General features: G+C 46.8%; 1 protein-coding gene across 4 annotated transcripts in view; it reads left to right on the top strand.

The window, feature by feature from the left end:
- Window positions 1-18,042, top strand: part of Aff1 (ALF transcription elongation factor 1) — a 168,081-nt gene that overhangs the window by 54,733 nt on the left and 95,306 nt on the right. Inside the window, exon 1 of one of the 4 annotated variants that reach the window (XM_059274852.1) lies at window positions 8,396-8,555. The exons of the other annotated variants lie outside the window; for them this stretch is intronic. Within the exon in view, the coding sequence (XP_059130835.1) occupies window positions 8,539-8,555 (17 nt within the window). The 5' untranslated portion in view covers window positions 8,396-8,538. Of the gene's footprint in view, window positions 1-8,395; window positions 8,556-18,042 lie in introns of those variants that run through there. 4 annotated transcript variants of the gene reach the window in all.

Genomic DNA, 18,042 nt, shown 5'->3' on the forward strand with positions numbered 1-18,042 from the left:
CTCTGCCTTAGTCTCTGTTGTAGCCATCCTGTTGTGGTAAAATACTGTGATTAAAACAACTTAGGGAGAAAGTTTTACTTTTATTTTACATGCATGGGTGTTTTGCCTGTTTGTGCACTGAGTTCATTTCTCATACCCTCAGAGGACAGAAGAGGGCATCAGATCCCCTTCTGATAGTTGTTTCAGGTGTTAGCCTCCATGTGGGTGCTGGGTATTGAGCCCTGGTCCCTTGGAAGGTCAGCCAGCCAGTACTCTTAACCACTGAGTCGTCTTGCAGCCCCAGAGAGAAAGGGCGTCTTCTGGCTCATGGTTCAAGGATATATACATCGTAGTATGGAAATCACAGCAGTAGGAGCCTGAAGCAGCTGGTCATACACATTGATAATCAGGAAGCAGACAGCTCTCTTTCTCACATACAGTCCAGGATCCCAGTCAGGGAGGGAATGGTGCCACCCACAGCGTTCAGTCTTTACACTTCAGTTGTGTTGAGGTAATCAATCCCCTACAGGTGCTCCCAGAGGTCCATTTCCCAGGTGATTCCAGATTCTGCCAAGTTGACAGTTATACTAACCATCCTTGACCTCTCCATTCCCATGCTTACCTGGTCCTAAAAGGTCCCAGGAGGTTGGATCTTGGGGGTTGATGTCTGTTGGAGCAGAAAGGGGCAAAGAGGAAAGAAGGTGTTGTGGGCCATTCCAACCAACTCTGGCCTCATTGAGCCAGAAGCACTTAGGGATCTTCCGGGCCTTGGCTGATGTCTCTGCTGGCTCTGGCTCTTGCCCTCATCCGTGTCCTGCCTCTGTAAGGGTTTCATCTCCCCTGTGCTGCCTACTTGCTCTTGTGTAGCTGTCTTATGTAAAAACACAGAGAGCCCAAACTTCTTCTAGTGCTGACTGTGACAGTTAAGAAAAACACATGACCTGGTAATGTTTAGTTTTGTGGTATTCAGATTCTTCATGATCTGCTAATGGGAAACACCCCTTGAGTTCCGCCTCCTGCAGAGTTACCCAGAGTGGAAATGATGAATCAAGGTCTCCTCCTCCTTCCTTTCCTAGTCTCCTTTTTGGTTGAGAATGCGTGGGTTTCTTCTGTGGGGAAACTGCTCTTGGCAAACCAAAGGCACCGGCTATGGTAGTGTGGTCTGTCTGTGCCATGTGGACTTGGATGGCACAGCTCTTTTTTTTTTTTTTTTGTGGCAATTCCTCTGACTTTACAATCCTTTCTGCTGGCACACTAGGGATCCAGAATCAGACTCCAAAGAAGGGAGCAGATGGGAGAGTAAACTTTTCAATTTGATATCATTACTATTATTTATATTCCTATTGTCTGGCATGTGCCGCAGTGCTCTGTGGAGGTTAGGCTGTGGGCCTTTCTCTTTTCCCTTTCCTTAACTCAGGAAGCTGGACTCAACAGTGCCAGGCCCTGTGCTCTGAGTCGTCTCCAGAATTTACAGAAAGATAACAAGTAGTTATTACCTATTGCTAATATCGTGAAGTATCCACCGGAGAAGACTACTTGGACATGGGTTTAATTAAGGCAATAGTAAGGTTTTTGACTACACTGGGTGTTTGGGATCCCAGTGAAGCACGGAGCCATTCTCAGGGTGAGCTTTTCAGCACAAAAACTATATCCTGGGTTGGCATACTTCAGTTAACAAGATCAGTTAGCTAGAAGCAGAACTACAGAAGCCAAAAAGCAAGGTTAGTACATTTAGAGACTTTCCCAGAGCTATGGACTTTGGATTAGATCTTTTTTCCCTTTTGGCCAGTAGTGCTGTCTATGTGTTGAGTTTTACAACCTGAATGGTACATTCACCATGGAGTCAGCTGTGCTAAGGTCTGGGGCCTATTGTGATACTACCACCATTCAGAGGTGGCACCTATCCCTTACCTCTATTTGCTTATTAAGGGATGGACAGACTGATAGACACAGGGTGACTGACAGATTCCTCTGCATTGTCAAGGTCATAAAGGAAGGACTGAGGGACTCCCACTACAGTGTGAATGTGATACCTTAATGGAAAAGCAAATGAACTCAAAATACAGAGTTTAGTTCATAGGGATGCACCAATGTTGATGTCTCAGTTTTAAAAAGCATACAAACATTGAGGAAGCTGGTGAGGGGATATGTGGGGAATCCTTTGTAACCCTTTCAGATACATAAATAATAGTTTTATTCTATTAATTTAGAGACAGGTCTCATTATGTATCCCTGGCTGGTCTTGAACTCACAGAGATCTGCCTGCTTCTGCCTCCAGAGTTGTGGATTAAAGGATGTGCTCCCAATCATGCCTTTAACCCTAGCACTCAGGAGGCAGAGGCAAGCAGATCTCTGTGAGTTTGAGGCTAGCCTGGTCTACAAAGTAATTTCTAAAACAGTCAGAACTACTCAGAGAAACCCAGTGAAAAACTAAAAAAAGCTGGGCGGTGGTGGCGCACGCCTTTAATCCCAGCACTCGGGAGGCAGAGCCAGGTGGATCTCTGTGAGTTCAAGGCCAGCCTGGGCTACCAAGTGAGTTCCAGGAAAGGCGCAAAGCTACACAGAGAAACCCTGTCTCGAAAAACAAAAAAAAAAAAAAAAAAAAAAAAAAAAAAGTGCCCTCCCATGCATGGTGGCACAGCCTGTTAATCTATGAAGTTGAGGCAGGAAGACTGTGAGGTCAAAGTCACTGTGGACCACACAGGGAGAACTTGTTTAAAAACTATGTGGGCTGGGCATGGTAGTGCAGGCCTTTAATCCCAACACTCTGGAATGCAGAAGCAGGCGGAACTCTGAGAGGCTAGCCTGATCTACATAATGTATTCCGGGACAGCCAGAGCTACATAATAGAGAGACCCTGTCTAAAACCAAACCAAACCACCAACAAATAAATAATAAAAATAAACTTTCTATGTATGTTGTTGATGGAACGGATAAGTGAAACTCTGAGCTAAAGAATTAGCACTTGCATGGAAGGGCAGAGATGTTGGGGAGGGGTGAGTTAGAAGGTTTTATGGATGCAGAAACAGAAGACAAGGACAAGTGAAGCCAGAGGCATAACTGAAGAAAATGGGGATTTTTGTCTGAGTTCTTTCCCCCCCACCCCCTTTTTTTTCTTTTTTCTGAGACAGGGTTTCTCTGTGTAACACCCCTGGCTGTCCTGGAATTCACTTTATAGACCAGGCTGGCCTCAAACTCATTGAGATCCACCTGCCTCTGCTTCCCAAGTGCTGGGATTAAAGGTGTGTGGCACCACCGCCCGGCTTGAGTTCCTCTTTTTAAATGATGCAAATTTACAAGCCCCCACTCTCTAACCAGTCAGGAGATCAGATTTGTCTTTGTTTTTGTTTTTTTTTTGTTTTTTTTTTTTTTTTTTTTTTTTGGTTTTTCGAGACAGGGTTTCTCTGTGTAGCTTTTGCGCCTTTCCTGGGACTCACTTGGTAGTCCAGGCTGGCCTCGAACTCACAGAGATCCACCTGGCTCTGCCTCCCGAGTGCTGGGATTAAAGGCGTGCGCCACCACCGCCCGGCCAGATTTGTCTTTGAAAGGAAGTCTGAGCATCTGGTTATCCTCCTCTCCTGTCCTCCTAAACACCTGGGAGGCAAGCGTGAGGACTGTGACCAGCTTGCTACCTGGATGTGTTTAATGAGGAGCCATGCACGAATACTTGTTGAGTTCCAGGATTGAGACTCAGCCGCCCTCTGGAGAGAACAGTTCCTTGGAAGTGGTATCGTTCTTAATCCTGGAGCAAGCACCGTTTAAGATCGATTTGGTATGGATTAGAGGCTTGGTGTTTTTTTTTTTATCCACAGGAGAGGGCAAGTAGAAATGAAGTGAGCGAGTATTGTTTGTAACAAAGAAGGCATTTGGGGCTGGGAGGAGGGGGCATTTGGAATTAGAGACCTGGAAATAGATTTCTTTAAAACCTACTTTGCCCTTCACACATACTCAGACTCCCAAAGGAACCCCAGTTTGCAGAGCTAGTGAAAGAGTTGAGGGGTGTGTGGAGCCAGGGCCATTTTCCCTGTGTCTCAGGCCTGAGGGGAAAGCATCTAACCCTCTCCACTAGCCTCACCTCCCTTTTCCTATGTCTGCCTGTTTTGGTTTTATTTTATATTTTAGAACCTGGAACACTTGTTTTGGCAAAGTGATTTTGACCACATCCTTTTCAACTGTAACACATTGAAATGAAGTGGCATTTCTTGAGGAGATTTGACCCATGCAGCTTTCAGGCCTTTTTGGTTTATAACACTCACATGCCCATTGTGGTATAAATGGATATACTGAAGTATTTAGAGTGCTGAATAAGGCAAACTGCTTTAAAAAAATTGTGTGTGTGTGTATGTGTGTGTATTATGCTGGATGTGGTAGTGCAGTTCCATAGTCCCAGTACTGTGGAAACAGAGGCAAGAAGATCGATGCAAGTTCTAGGCCAGCCTGGTCTACATAGCAAGTACTTTGGAATGTTTTAAATATGCATCTAAAAATCTATTTGTGTGCTTTATCAGATAAACAGTGGAGTATTCCGTGATGGCTCTAATTCCCTCTCATTCTCTCCCCCTCCCCTCCCCTCCCCTCCCCTCCCCTCCTTCCTCTTACCTCTCCTCTCTTCTACCCTGGTTCTCCCCCACCTGTTCGTCTCTTCTAGCTTTTTTGGGACAGGGTCTCTTGTAGCCTAGGTCCCTACAACTGGATACATTGCCCAGTGTGGCTTTAAACTGCTGATCCTCCTGTTTCGGTGAATGATGGCTTACCTATTTATCATTTTTGGGCAAAATTCATTTGAGTTGGTGATTATATTTCAGATACATCTAACTGGGGCTACAACTAGATGCCTTGCCTGACACGCACAAGCCCTGGGCTTGAAGATGGATTACATCTACCGTGTGCAGTTAGCATTCCATGCGTGCAAGAGTTATTTTTAAAGCTCATTAATTTAAAGAGCTAATGAAAAGGTCCTCCTGGCATTCAGGAGGTACAACGATTGCCCCACTCACCTCGTAAAGCTTGCCCTCTTGACTAACTTGAGCACCCTGGGCCCCTCCCTGTGGGAGTAATGGATTCAGGAAATGTAGAAATAGAAAGTTGTTCTTTTGTTGTACGAGTGATATACTTGGCTGCCCTACCATAGCTTTCTATCATTAAGCGAAAATCTACTGGAGAATAAGACAGCTCTACATTCACATTTTTAATGAGTCAATTATTAATTAGGACAGAGTCTTATATGTAGCTTTGGCTGGCTTGGAACTTACTACATAGACCAGGCTGGCCTCTAAGTGATCCACCTGCCTCTGCCTCCCGAGTGCTGGAACGAGGGACGTTCTCCATTTATGACAGCTGGGGCTTTCTCAGGGGCTTCCGAGATGACTGCCAGAGAAACTGTGAGTCTAGTCAAGATATGATGGATGTTGTGGTGTTGGGTCCAACTTCATCAGAAAAGCCAAAGGATTCTGTGTTCACCTTCATTTCCCAGTTAGACCTTGGGTCCCATACAATGGTGGTTGGTAATATCAGTGTTGAAACTGGCCTTTCTTCACTCACACAGCATCCACTGGGGCCACTCCTCCTGGACTTCTAGTTTGTGAGAGTCACTTCCATTTTAGATTATTCTGATTTACATTATAAATTTACACTCAGAATCCAGAGACTATCAGGTCTACTCCAAATCATATTCTATCTCTATGGGAAAATATTTGCTGTGGTTTTTTTTTTTTATTTAAATTGTCTCGACAATTATCACTTGAAGAGTGCAGTTACTTGCTTAGATTTATTTTGTGGTGTGGTTATCAAACACTGGGCCATTTTTGTTTGTTAGGAAAGTTCTGCTAAGCCACACATCCAACTTGAAAATAAATTTTAAAAAAATTGCTTTAATAGAATCTCACTATGTAACCCTGTCTGGCCCAGAACATGGAGATCCACCTGCCTCTGTCTCCTGAGTGCTGGGTTAAAAATATATGCCACTATGTCCAACTCAGGACCCCTCTCCCCATCTTGCTAAATTTTTTACTACTTTTCTTTTAGAACAAACCTGTGCAAGATAAGACAGAAGTATAACCCTGTGTAGAAGGGAAGGCATTTAAATGCTAGTTTTCAGCACACAGACCTTGCTCCTAATTTTAACACTAATGACATTTATAGCCTAATCCAAATGGAGATTTTGAATGGTGTTTTCTCTAGTTTTATACCTGAGACTATTTTGTTTACAGAATAAGTGACCACAGTTGGCATATAAGTCCCTTATAAAGTGGTTGAGCATTTTCATATAACATGTATATTTCCTGATTTATACAGAAAAGGATATGTCTGTGTGTTTATTTCATGAGCTGTCTCTATGTCTAAGTGAGCCTTGAAATTTTGATCCTCCAGCCTCAGCGTCCCAGGTGGCTGAGCTTGTTGGTATGAACCACGGTACTTTGAGGAAGATATTTTCATAACATCTTTCTGAAGCGTTCAAGAGGATATTTCACCTACTCATGTATAATTTTTTTTCTAAATTTTTATTTACTTATTTTTATGTGTATGGGAGTTTTGCCTGCGTGGGTGTTCATGCACCAGGTGTGTGCCTGATTTTTGCAGAGGCCAGAAGAGGGCTTCAGATCCCTTGGCACTAGAGTTACAGTTAAGAGCTGGGATGTGGATGCTGGAAGTTGAACATGGGTCCTCTGGAAGAGCAGCCCAGCCATCTTTCCAGCCTCTCCTGCACGATCTTGTACCATCATGTTTTGTCATGTGGAACCCATTGCTCCCTAAGTCAGGCAGGTCTTTTGAATCATTCACTGTCACCATGACCTGCCAGGAACATCTTTTGAGTACGGGAAACTGTTTCACTTACTGTGGCATTTGTAAAGTTTCTCCAAGAGCTTGGAAGCTTAAGCTTATCTTTTGCAAGGAACATGGGCAGTTGTTTTCTTTCGAAGACTTGGCAGATGCCAAAGTCAGAAGTTTTTGAATTGTTCTTTCAAGGAAACAGGGTAGTCCACGAAAACACAGCTAGTTCAGGTTGCAGCTAGCTCACTTTTTTACAAGTGCTTCCCAGTTCAGAACAGTGCTTCGTGTGCACTTTCCATTTAGTCACAAAGAAAGGAGGAGGAGGAAGTGGAAGAGGAAGGAAGGAAGGAAGGAAGGAAGGAAGAAAAGAAAGAAACCTCACTTAAGATCTAGTGAAAGGACTAGTTACTTCGTTAAGGGCATGCCTAAAGAACACATGCTCTCCTCTAACGTGTGTGAAGAAAGCAGTGGCCACTGGCCTCACTGGCCGCCTCAGCCCTGATTCCCCCGGAGGTGTCGGTCTCCTTCCCCACCATCCGTGCTAAAGCCAGCGTTGTCTTGGGTTATTCTGAAAGCGGTTCTGACCTGACAGAGGACTCCCGGTTGTCTAGAGAGACCCTGCCTTGTAGTCTGGGTGCTGGACCTTTTAGTCTTTAGGAACTGGGTTGTCAAGTGGCCTGAGCAGTATACCGCGTTGAGTCCCTGTCGAGCCGGGAGCGCACCGGGTAAGAGAGCGCACCGGTTAAGAGTGTCGGCTCGGCATTACTCTTAAGGCTTTCCCGCGCCGGCAGCAAGCTGGTCCTCGGCGATGCCGAGGTCTTTCCCTGCCTCTCTGCCCATCGTAGTTTTTAGCCGCTTCCCAGACAAGGCTTGGTGCCTTTCCTGATGTCTGAGTTGGACGCAATTTCGATTGTACTTTCGGGCGTTTATTGAATCGCTGTTTTGCATCACGGTTTTTGTTATGGGAGAGAAGCAATTCTTTTAATTTGTTAGGGGACTTCCCCGAGTGCTTGTTTTCTGTGTAATCCGCATGTTGCCCCAAGAGGGAAGTCGTTGTGTAAACACATGTCTCTGAGTACTAAACTCAAAACTGAAAGCAAAGTTAGAGCAGTGTTGCTTGCGGATCCCTGATGTTTCCGATGGCGAGCCCCGCAGGGGCGGTCAGAAGCAGCGAGGGCAGTCCTCAGCTGCCCGCTCCCCGCACAACCCCGCGGCTCCAGGACGCCGAGGTCCCAGCCGGAGTGCCGGGGTCCCCGGAGCGCGCGTCTGCACACGGCGGGGCTGGAGGCTGCGCCGGCCGAGCGCGCTGCCCTTAAAAGGAGGCGGGCCGTACCACCGCAGCGCCCGCGGGGGGGTCCCGGCGAGCTCGGGCACCTCGAGGGGAGCCGAGGACCGCGCGCTTCGCCCTCGAAGTGCGAGCGGACTGCGAGCGGGGAGCCGGCGGCGGGCGGCGGGGACGCGCCCCGTGGTCTTCAGTGACCCGAGAGTGCCCCGGGGCGGTGGGCAGCGCCGGTCCCCGGGCTCGAGCGAAGTGCGGCTCGCCCGGCGGCCCCCGGTGCCCGGATGTCCGTCAGGCTCGGCGCGAGCCGAGGCTCCGGGGGGCGGAGGCGGCGCTGAGGACGCGGAGCCGAGGACGCAGCGGCCGGGAGCCGAGCGTCCGCGCGGCTGGGGCGTCCGCTGGGCAGCGTCGCCGACGGCTGCGGTCGATGCGGAGCGCGGCGCGGGCCGAGGGCCCCGCGGGGCGAGGGCTCTGATGGACTCGGGACGCCGGGCTGTGTGAGCCGAGCCATGGCAGCCCACTCCAGGTGAGGCGGGCGCGGGGGGCTCCCCGGACCGGTGAGCGGCCGCGGGGGCCGGGGCCGGGGCGACGCGGGTGGAGGGGCCCGGGGCGGGGACCGCACGAAGCCGCTGCTGGGTCCCTGCTATCTCATCCCCGAGTGTCAGGCAGTAAAGAGTGCAACCGGGTGCAGAGGTGCCCGAAAAGTTAAGGTTCAAGTTAAAGCTCCGGCTTCTGCCCCAAAGAACTGTTACTTTTCGGCAAGTGAAGTTGGTTTCACTCGTCTGCCGGAGCCTGGGTTTCCATTGACGTGCCCTGTGCGCTCTTCTGTGGGTCTCCTAGTTGCTCCTTTGGTGTCTTGAAGAGAAACTTGGAAGTACACTTCATGGAAAATAGAGTTCGCCCCGGAGAGGGTGGGGGAGGATTTGCCTGGTGAGTAATGAAGATTTTCCTGCTAGAATGTACGATTCCACATAAAACGGCGCTGCCAGAGTGAATCTGCTGAGTAGGCAGAGGCCGGAATGCGCTCGGTTGGTGAAAGGGAGCGTGGCTAATGACCCGCAGTTGCTGTCAGAGGAGCACTGTGCACCGCAAGGACCCCGAGTCCTGCCTTCCCCGGGGTTTGCAGGTTTTGAAAGGAACCTTAAAAACCTTGACCTCGCATCGGTGATTGCCTAAGATTGAAGCTGTTAAGTGTCGTTGCATTTCGGTCATGACGGCAATTGGTGGTCGGGGAAACGCGGGAGGCGTACCATTTTAAAACTTGTGCCAGAAAGTAGTGTGGTTGCACAGGTTTACAGTTGTGCAAAGGCTCTTCAGGTATCCTACTGGATGCAGCATAGTGACTTGGAGGTGGATCTGGAAGCTGAGCCGAACTAAATTTTAGTCCTGAAGACTCGGATCGTGGAGAGCAGTAGTAGATGCGTGAACGTTAGAGATTGAGTCGATATGGCTTGAATTTTTCTAAGAGATAAAAACTTTCTAGGAAGGAAATAACTTCTAAATAGAAAACGTCTTGAGTGATGCCTACTTTAAGAACAAATGTAATATTCTCAACTCAGCTTAACTTCTGCCTCCATTTTATTGTGTGTTTGAAGGTAGGGGTTCCTAACTGAGCAAAGGGGTAGAGGAACAGAAGTTGTGTCTATAAAAATGTTTGTTTGCATGGATTCTATCTCCAAACCCCTACTCTGCCAGTTCTTGAGCTCTTGGTACAAGCAGAAACAGTAGATTTTTATAACGCCATTACAGATACTACAGGTGTCTTAAATCTCTCACATTTACCACTTGTTTGAAATTAAGAACTGTTTATCTTCTTTGCTATTACACCATTACTTTGTCAATGATACATCTTGATAAGTAGTCTCCTACATAATTTGTTTCTTTTGTGTTCTTAACTAATGGATTTTGTACCTGATACCTGTACAAGATACCCTGACAGTGCCATTAGTGATCACGCTGCCTCCGGAGCCCATGGCACAAAACCTGAAGTGAAGGTACCTCTGTAAAAATAGTTAACATTGGCAGTATGGGGATTTGAACTCGGGTTGATTGTTCCAAAATGCCTGAGCCCTTAAACTAATGTCAGACCTAAAATGAGATAAAAGATAAATTGGAGCCGGGCGGTGGTGGCGCACGCCTTTAATCCCAGCACTCGGGAGGCAGAGGCAGGTGGATCTTTGTGAGTTTGAGGCCAGCCTGGTCTACAGCGTGAGATCCAGGAAAGGCGCAAAGCTACATAGAGAAACCATGTCTCAAAAAAAACAAACAAAAAAAAAAAATTGGATAAATTGGATACTGTGTGTGTCAGAGGCAGCATTGACTGCTGTAATTGGATTACCTCTCTGGTCACCTAAATAGATAAGTGCTTTATTATCTGCATTCGGTAGTTAAGGAAACTGAGGCCTAGCCAGGGTGTTTCGTGCCCAAGGTCACACAGGTGGAACATGCATGCCCTCACAGGTGGAACATGCATGCCCTCACAGGTGGAACATGCATGCCCTCAGATGGACTGGGTAGCCGCTACAGTGTAGCACGCCCTGCCTCACTGTTACCTCTTCAGTTCTAGCTTTGCCTCACTATAAGAGTTCATAGAATTATTTCTGCTAGGATTGCTCTGCTGCAAGATGTTATAATCCAGGTTGTCAGTATGGTTGCTCAGTGTATTAGCAAATTAAAATAGGAGGTCCATACATTATTTCTGGTCCATACCTGGCCTGGCCACATGCTCTGGAACTAGAGACAAAACTACAAGAGGCCATTGTCTCTTGTTTTCTTTTTTTTTTTTCTTTCGAGACAGGGTTTCTCTGTGTAGCTTTGCACCTCTCCTGGAACTCACTTGGTAGCCCAGGCTGGCCTCGAACTCACAGAGATCCGCCTGGCTCTGCCTCCCGAGTGCTGGGATTAAAGGCGTGCGCCACCAACGCCCAGCTGTCTCTTGTTTTCTTAACGTGCATGTTGAGAGTGCACGCCAGACTGTAAATATCCCTTCAGTTACACCTTGAATGTAGCCTGAGCTTGTGAAGACATCCTGCAATGTGATAGAATAGATAATCTTTGAGATTCAACGAGAGGATATATGGAAAAGATTCAAATTATTTTTGGATTTCATCAAAACCACAAAGTCAGGCCAAATTTCTGTGGGAAGTGCTACGAGAAATTGAAGCCTTCTTTGTGCTGCTAAGGCCATGAACATGTGTCACGTAGATGATTTGTTTGCTCTTGTGACAGTTAATTTGGATTGTCAGGCTCATTGGACTTAGAGATACACAGCTCACTGTTTAACCACCTTGGTTAAGAGCACTGGCGGCTCTTGCAGAGAACCCAAGTTCTGTTCCCAGCACCCACAAGGCAGCTCACAACCATCTGGAGCTAGAGACAAAACTAGGGGATCCAGTGCCCCTTTGACCTCTTTGGACATCAGGCGTCACTTAGCACACATACATACAGGCAAAAACACAAACAATAAAAATCTAAAATCCCAGCAAACCTACCACAAGTAGTTTCAATGTGCATAGACATAATTGTAGGTGAGAACCTGGGGATCCGCAGCAGGGAAAGTGATTGTAGGAACCAGCCATTCCTGACTCCACGATGATGCGAATGGGCTGTGTGGTCCCTTCTGAGCGGCTCCTCAAGGCAGGACACTGTTGCTCTCTTTTGGTGTTCCTGTATCAGTTGTGAGTGATGGCTCAGTATTTCTGGGCTCACAAGCAGCTTTGAAACCAAGATTACATGCTCCTCCTCCTACCAAATCCTGAAAGTAGGTTATTAATCTTTGTTTTGCTTTGGTGTTAGCTTTTGGTGGTTCCTTCCTTCCTTCCTTCCTTCCTTCCTTCCTTCCTTCCTTCCTTCCTTCCTTCCTTCCTTCCTCTATGTATCTGGCTGTCCTGGAACTCACTATGGAAACAGGCTGGCCTCGAACTCATGATCCACTTTCCTCTCCTGGGTTCAAAGGCATGTGTCACTGTGTTTGGTAGTAGTAGATTTCTTAGAAATGGAAGACATTTGTTAACTATTACTTGGAACAGAAATTGATTTTATTAGGATGAGAGTTGGGAGTTAGTCACAGCAGGGCATATACTATGTCTCAGTCCAGTGTCAGCTTTCTCTGGAACTTGTAAACATAACACACCCTGAAAACACTTCCTGGAGAGAACTGGTAGAAGCTTGATTTCTTCAACATGAAACGGTTACAGAGTCTCTTCTATGTGGAGACTGTTCTTCATGGAATTATAGAAATCAGTAAACTCGACAGCATTGGACCTTGTCCTATGTAGAGTGCTTGCTTCCTGTATGCTGAGAGACAGTGCTGAATGCCAGAATGAGAAGGAGTTATGTGTTTGAATCTCCAACACCCCCATTCCTTCACTGAAGCAGTCCATGGATTCTAGGATGGAATACATACCTATCTTTTATCGTAAGGAATTAATCAGTTATACAGCCCTCCTTGTGTTGAGCTCGGTGATAGACCCTGTAGTCACAGCACTTGGGAGTTAAATGCAATGACAGCTGCAAGTTCAAGACCAGCCAGGGCAGTCCTTTGTGCTGTGAGAGTCACTCAGGCCCACACTTATAACGGGGAAGGGTGTCTGGGTGAGAGAATTGCATGTGGTGGTGGTGGAAGCCTTCCCTCCGGGCACTGCAAAGGTGACTAGTTTCCCTTTGGAACTTTAACTCATCAGTGCTGATGATGAAGCCCCAGAAGTCAATAAAGATGTAAAGTCAGGTTGTTCCCAAGCTTGATACAAAGCTAGTTTTTAGCGGCTCTCTCTGATTCTAGAGAGAAACTGTTCCTGTTGTGTAGAAGACTGCACTCAAACTGGTGCAGAACCAGTTTGGCCCCACCCTGGGCCTCCACCACCCACTGGGGAGCCACTGATTACCTGGAAAAAAACCCAGAATGCAAAGTAGCCATGATTAAACAGAATAATTATTGGGAAAGTGTAGCCAAGGAAGAGATTTGGAGGGGAGGATGTATGCCGTCCTTGACCCCCTGACTGGTCCCCACTGTCCTCCATGGTACCTTTATGTATGGTGTCTGTGACAGGAGACACAGACAGGTCTTCAGGGGTTACTTTCTAGTTCTTCCAGGGAGCCCTGCAAGCTTCCTGACTCACAGTCTAGTTCTTTCCAAGACAAAGACTGCAGGAGCCATGACTCATTCTTTCTTAAAGTCAGCTGGATTATGGGGACGTTGTCTGGCAAAATTAATGGAAATGATCTCCGAAGAGATCTAGGTGGTTCTGCAGCTTAGCATGAATTGTTCCACGTCGAATGGACCTGCACTCGTGAGAAGGTGAGTTCATGAATGCTGCTCAACAGTTGTTAAAATCTCCAGTATATTCAGGCAGGAAACAGTCTCCACCGTGGATGTGAGCCGACAGGACATTTCTATCTTGGTGTTATCATTTCTTTCTCTTATTCCAACTGACTTGTGACTGAAAAGCTGTAGAAAGGGAATACATGGCTGATTAGCTCTGGAGCGTTACACAACCCAACTGCCTTTACATAGAAATCTAGTTTTTTCAGTTTTTTTTGGACTTCTCCAATTCATTTGTTTTTCAGGACTCAACAAATAAGTGCATTTCAATTCGGAATGTGAAATGTCTTGGAAATACAGTTTGTGCCCCTAGGAACTGGCATTTCCTGGTTCAGCTGCGTGACCCTCTAGAGCTGGACTATAATTTCTTTGCAGGTGCAGTCATTTTACTGCTCTCTGTATAACTTAGAGCTGCTTTTTACTCCCTGAAGTGGGAGTCTAGCTTTGCCTTGGATTGTTGTTATTTAGATTATGATAGACATAACATGTGTCGATTTTCTTGAAATAGTAGAGTAGGGAGACTGCATGGTGTCCTCAAACACAGAAGCATCACTGGGCTGGTGTGGTGGCATGTACCTTTAATCCTCCCACTCTGAGTTCCAGGCCAGCCTGGTTGGTTTGTGTAGAGAGTTCCAGGCCAGCCTGGTTGGTTTGTGTAGAGAGTTCCAGGACAGCCAGGGCTGCGTTGTGAGAAAGAGAAAAAAGTAACAGTTGAAGTTTATATTTTAGACTCAGTAGAAAAATAAAATTTATAGCTTTGGGTCTGATAATCCAGGGAACCAAACGTGTAGATTAGCTTTAGTCCTGAGTGCTGAATTCTAGGTGTCCGCAGAGAGTGTGGTGGCCCCTCCCGGGCGCACTTTCCTCTCTCCTATCTCTGCTGAGGGTTAAAGCTTAACCCAATGGCTTAGCTGGTGGACACTGGATCCCAAAAGTCTTGTGCTGGTTTATTAGCTTTGCTTTTAATTTAACCGGCTTAAATGCCTGTGGGAGTCTCAGGGCAGGAACTTGATGTTAGATTTAAAGTATTAACAAGAAAGTCTCAGTAGTGACATTATCTTGTCCAAAGGAGCAGAAGTAAACAAAGGGAGAAATATTTTTATTGACACTTAAATTGTGTTTATTTTAGAATTAGGCCTTATCTTTTTAAAGGACACCCACAGTTCGACCACAGCTGAAAACTGCTAAGAACAGTCTATCCGCTTCTGTGACTCACAGGAGTGGTGTTGGGAGTGCTGCTGGCTGGGGGTCCTTTAAGAGGGGGCTCTTCATCACTTGCTGTGTTGATTCTGTCCAGGAACCTTGTCTTTGAGTATTGCTTGTTTCTGGATTGGCAGCTGAACTCATGAAGTCAAGCAATGTTTTAGGATATGTGAGTCCTCATCCTTGGCTCAACACAAGAATCACCAAGGTACTTGTTAACACCAGTGTGGCTTCCCTTCCCCCAGAGCTGCTGATTGGTCAGGTCCTGGGTGGAGCCAGGGTGGAACTCTGCTGGCCCCAGGCCAGGGGCCCACATATCAGCCTTGTGAACTGGTTAGTGAGACAGGAAGAAGCCATGAAAAAGGCAATGTGGTTAAATTTGTATTCAAGACGGAACTCAGGTATACATTTTCTCTCCTGCCAATCCCAGAACAGAATAGCAGAAAGTGTAGACGAACTCCCTCAACCCATGTTCACACTGATCTCGGTCACTGAGCCGTTAATGCAGGGACAGCAGTTGGTCATGCAGCACTTGGCAGGGATCGCTGCTTCCAAAGGACCTCCGTGTTTAGTTGCTCCGTTGGCTCTCCTCCTGTACCACTTAGCCACACTCCCATCCACTCCCTCCCCACCCCAGTTCACCAGGTGCCCGGCTGAAGTTGCAACAGCTGGGAATTGCTGGTGACTACGAACAGGCTATGAACCCGACGTGAAAGCTGTTTTGTGTTTGTTGGACAGACAAAAGCATTGCCTTGGTGTCCTGTGATTGAACACATGACCCTCAGTAAGGAACTCTAAGCAGGACTCATACTGGGAAGTTAGTGTCAAAATGACCGGCACATGTCACTTCCTGTAACAGCATTCAGGAAGCACTGGAGGAGGGGCTGTAACTTCTCAGGTCTTGGAGCACTCCTTCAGGGAGCTGCCCTGTCAGAAGCCGAAGTCGATGAAATATGGAGCACAACTCCAGGGCACTGTGCAGTGTAATTACATTTTGATTCGGTGCACATGTTTTTGTGGCCTCGACAGACCACAGTCACCACGTGACATTCATCCTGGGTAGTGGGTCTGGGTTGTTTGTCAAAGCTGCACCCCTCCCCCCATGCTCACTTAAAAATGCAGGTGTATCTGATTCACCGTGGAGGTAAATGTATGGAAACATGCTGTAAAATTAGCCAGCCGGTTCTCATAGAACAAGAGAAACCAACAATTTGGTAGAAACTGTTTATTTTTAGTCTTTTAGCTGACTAAGGTATTTCTAAGTAATAGAGTCATTCCTGGTAGTTTGGAGTTACCAAAACATTGATTAAAGGGAGTCCACAGTGTTCTAATTATGTTGTTTTAATTTTTTTTCCCTGAAAGGAAGAAATTCATCTTGCTGAGACAATATGCTGGCTTTTAAATCGTTTTATGTTGGCTTATAAAATGATATGTGTAGACTTAAAGTTAACTGAGCTTGAGTATTGCATATTGTTTTCCAGTAACTCGGAGTTGCCGTTGCACTCAGGAATTGTTTTCTTTTCATAGCCTGTGTCTTCCATCCCTTCCATTCCCCTTTTAGACACAGGCCATGTCTTCATTAACTCTATTCAAAAAACTATGTACCCAACCTCCTGGAGGCAGAGGCAGGTGGATCTCTGTGAGTTTGAGGCCAGCCTGGTCTACAGAGCAAGTTCCCGGATGGTCAGGGCTACATGGAGAAACCCTGCCTGGAAAGACCTAAAAGACAAAGACCACATAAATTCATAAACTGCCAGTGTGTGTGTGGTTTCATTCGTGTGACTCCGTGGCAAGGGCTTTATTTCTAGAAATGCCTTATTTTCATTTAGTTGGCCTAAGGACGAAGTGATAGTCTCCAGGCTCATTTGTCTTTGAGTTGAATTTGTAGTTCTTAAATTTCTGGAACTTTCCACGTCTAGTGTAAAGCTTTATTTCTTTGGTCACCTATATTCCCTGATGCTGCTGAAATGGCAGCATTCCCCACCCCCACCTCCTCCAGCGCATGAGGGGAGAGCTTCACCACCAAGCTGTTCTGTTCTTTCTCCATTTTCCTAAAGAAGCAGCAGCACTTTGAGCTCCAGGAAGGCACTGGCTGCCACTCAGTCTTCTGTTTCCTATGTCAAGTCACATTTTATGATTGTTCTATCCTGGTAAAACAAAAAGGGTTTCATTGAGATGTACGCTTTCTGTAAAGTTCACTCATTTAAACTACACAGTTCATTTATATTTCACCCCCATTCATATTTTATTTTTCGTGTCTGGGTTTTTTGCCTGCACCACATGTGTGTGCAGTGCTTACGGAGGTCAGAAAGAGGGCATCAGACCCCCGGGATTGAAGTTACAGATGGTTGTGACCTGCCATATATGTGCTGGGAACAATACCCATGTCCTCTAGAGTAGCAGCTAGTGTTCTTAACTGAGAGTCATTTCTCCATCCTTCACTGATAAGTGGCATAGCATTGACCATCAGTGGGTTTCTGAAGATTTTACTTTTTGTTTTTTGAGACAGGGTTTCTCTGTGTAACAGCTCTGGTTGTCTTGGAACTCACTTTGTAGATCAGGCTGGCGTCGAACTCACAGAGATCCACCTGCCTCTTCCTCTTGAGTGCTGGGATTAAAGGTGTGCGCCACCACAGCACCACAAAGGGCAAGTTTTTTTTTGTTTTTTTTTTTTTTTTTTTTTTTTTTTTTTTTTGGTTTTTCGAGACAGGGTTTCTCTGTGTAGCTTTGCACCTCTCCTGGAACTCACTTGGTAGCCCAGGCTGGCCTCGAACTCACAGAGATCCTCCTGGCTCTGCCTCCCTAGTGCTGGGATTAAAGGCCTGCGCCACCACCGCCCGGCTCCATATTTAATCCACTTTAGTGTTGAGTTCTTTGGCTTTTGCCTTTTCTAGTTTGGTAAGCGAGCCACAGATTTTGGACCCAGGATGTTGGCTCAATGGTGGACACAGTACTAATCTATCCTTTTAATTGGCCCTGATGGCTTCCACCTTTGTCTTTGGCCCTTTGTCTTCTGAGTTAGTGGGTGTGGAGGCAACGGGATGCACGTCCTCCTTTGGGCCAGCCTGGCCTTCCCATTGGTGATGCCGTAGAGACCCCCATCTTGTGGCACAGGATGGTCAGGAAGACCTTCAGCCTGATGGACAGACACATCACCTGTGATCACCACAAGCTGAGTTTTCTTGTTCTCCAGCAAGGTCATGACCACCTTGATGGACAGGTGGTCTCTCAGTGGGGACCACCCCTTGGCCAGCAGTTTCCTCGTCAGCCTGGGCCAGCCGCTCTGGCTGCGCTCTGCTGCTGTCTCTGGCTTGCTCTACTGGACAAGTTTAAGCAGCTGGGTGCTGTTTGATTCTTCAGGGCCTGGGAGAACTGGGGGGCCTGGGAGGCACTTAGGGGACAGGTAGCTCTTTGCCACTGCAGCTGGATGTAGTGGAACCATTTGACAAGCCTGTGAGGTCTCATTTGGGCTGGATGTCTTGTCTAATAC

This window comes from Peromyscus eremicus, chromosome 10 (assembly GCF_949786415.1).
Source record: "Peromyscus eremicus chromosome 10, PerEre_H2_v1, whole genome shotgun sequence".
Lineage (NCBI taxonomy): Eukaryota > Metazoa > Chordata > Mammalia > Rodentia > Cricetidae > Peromyscus > Peromyscus eremicus.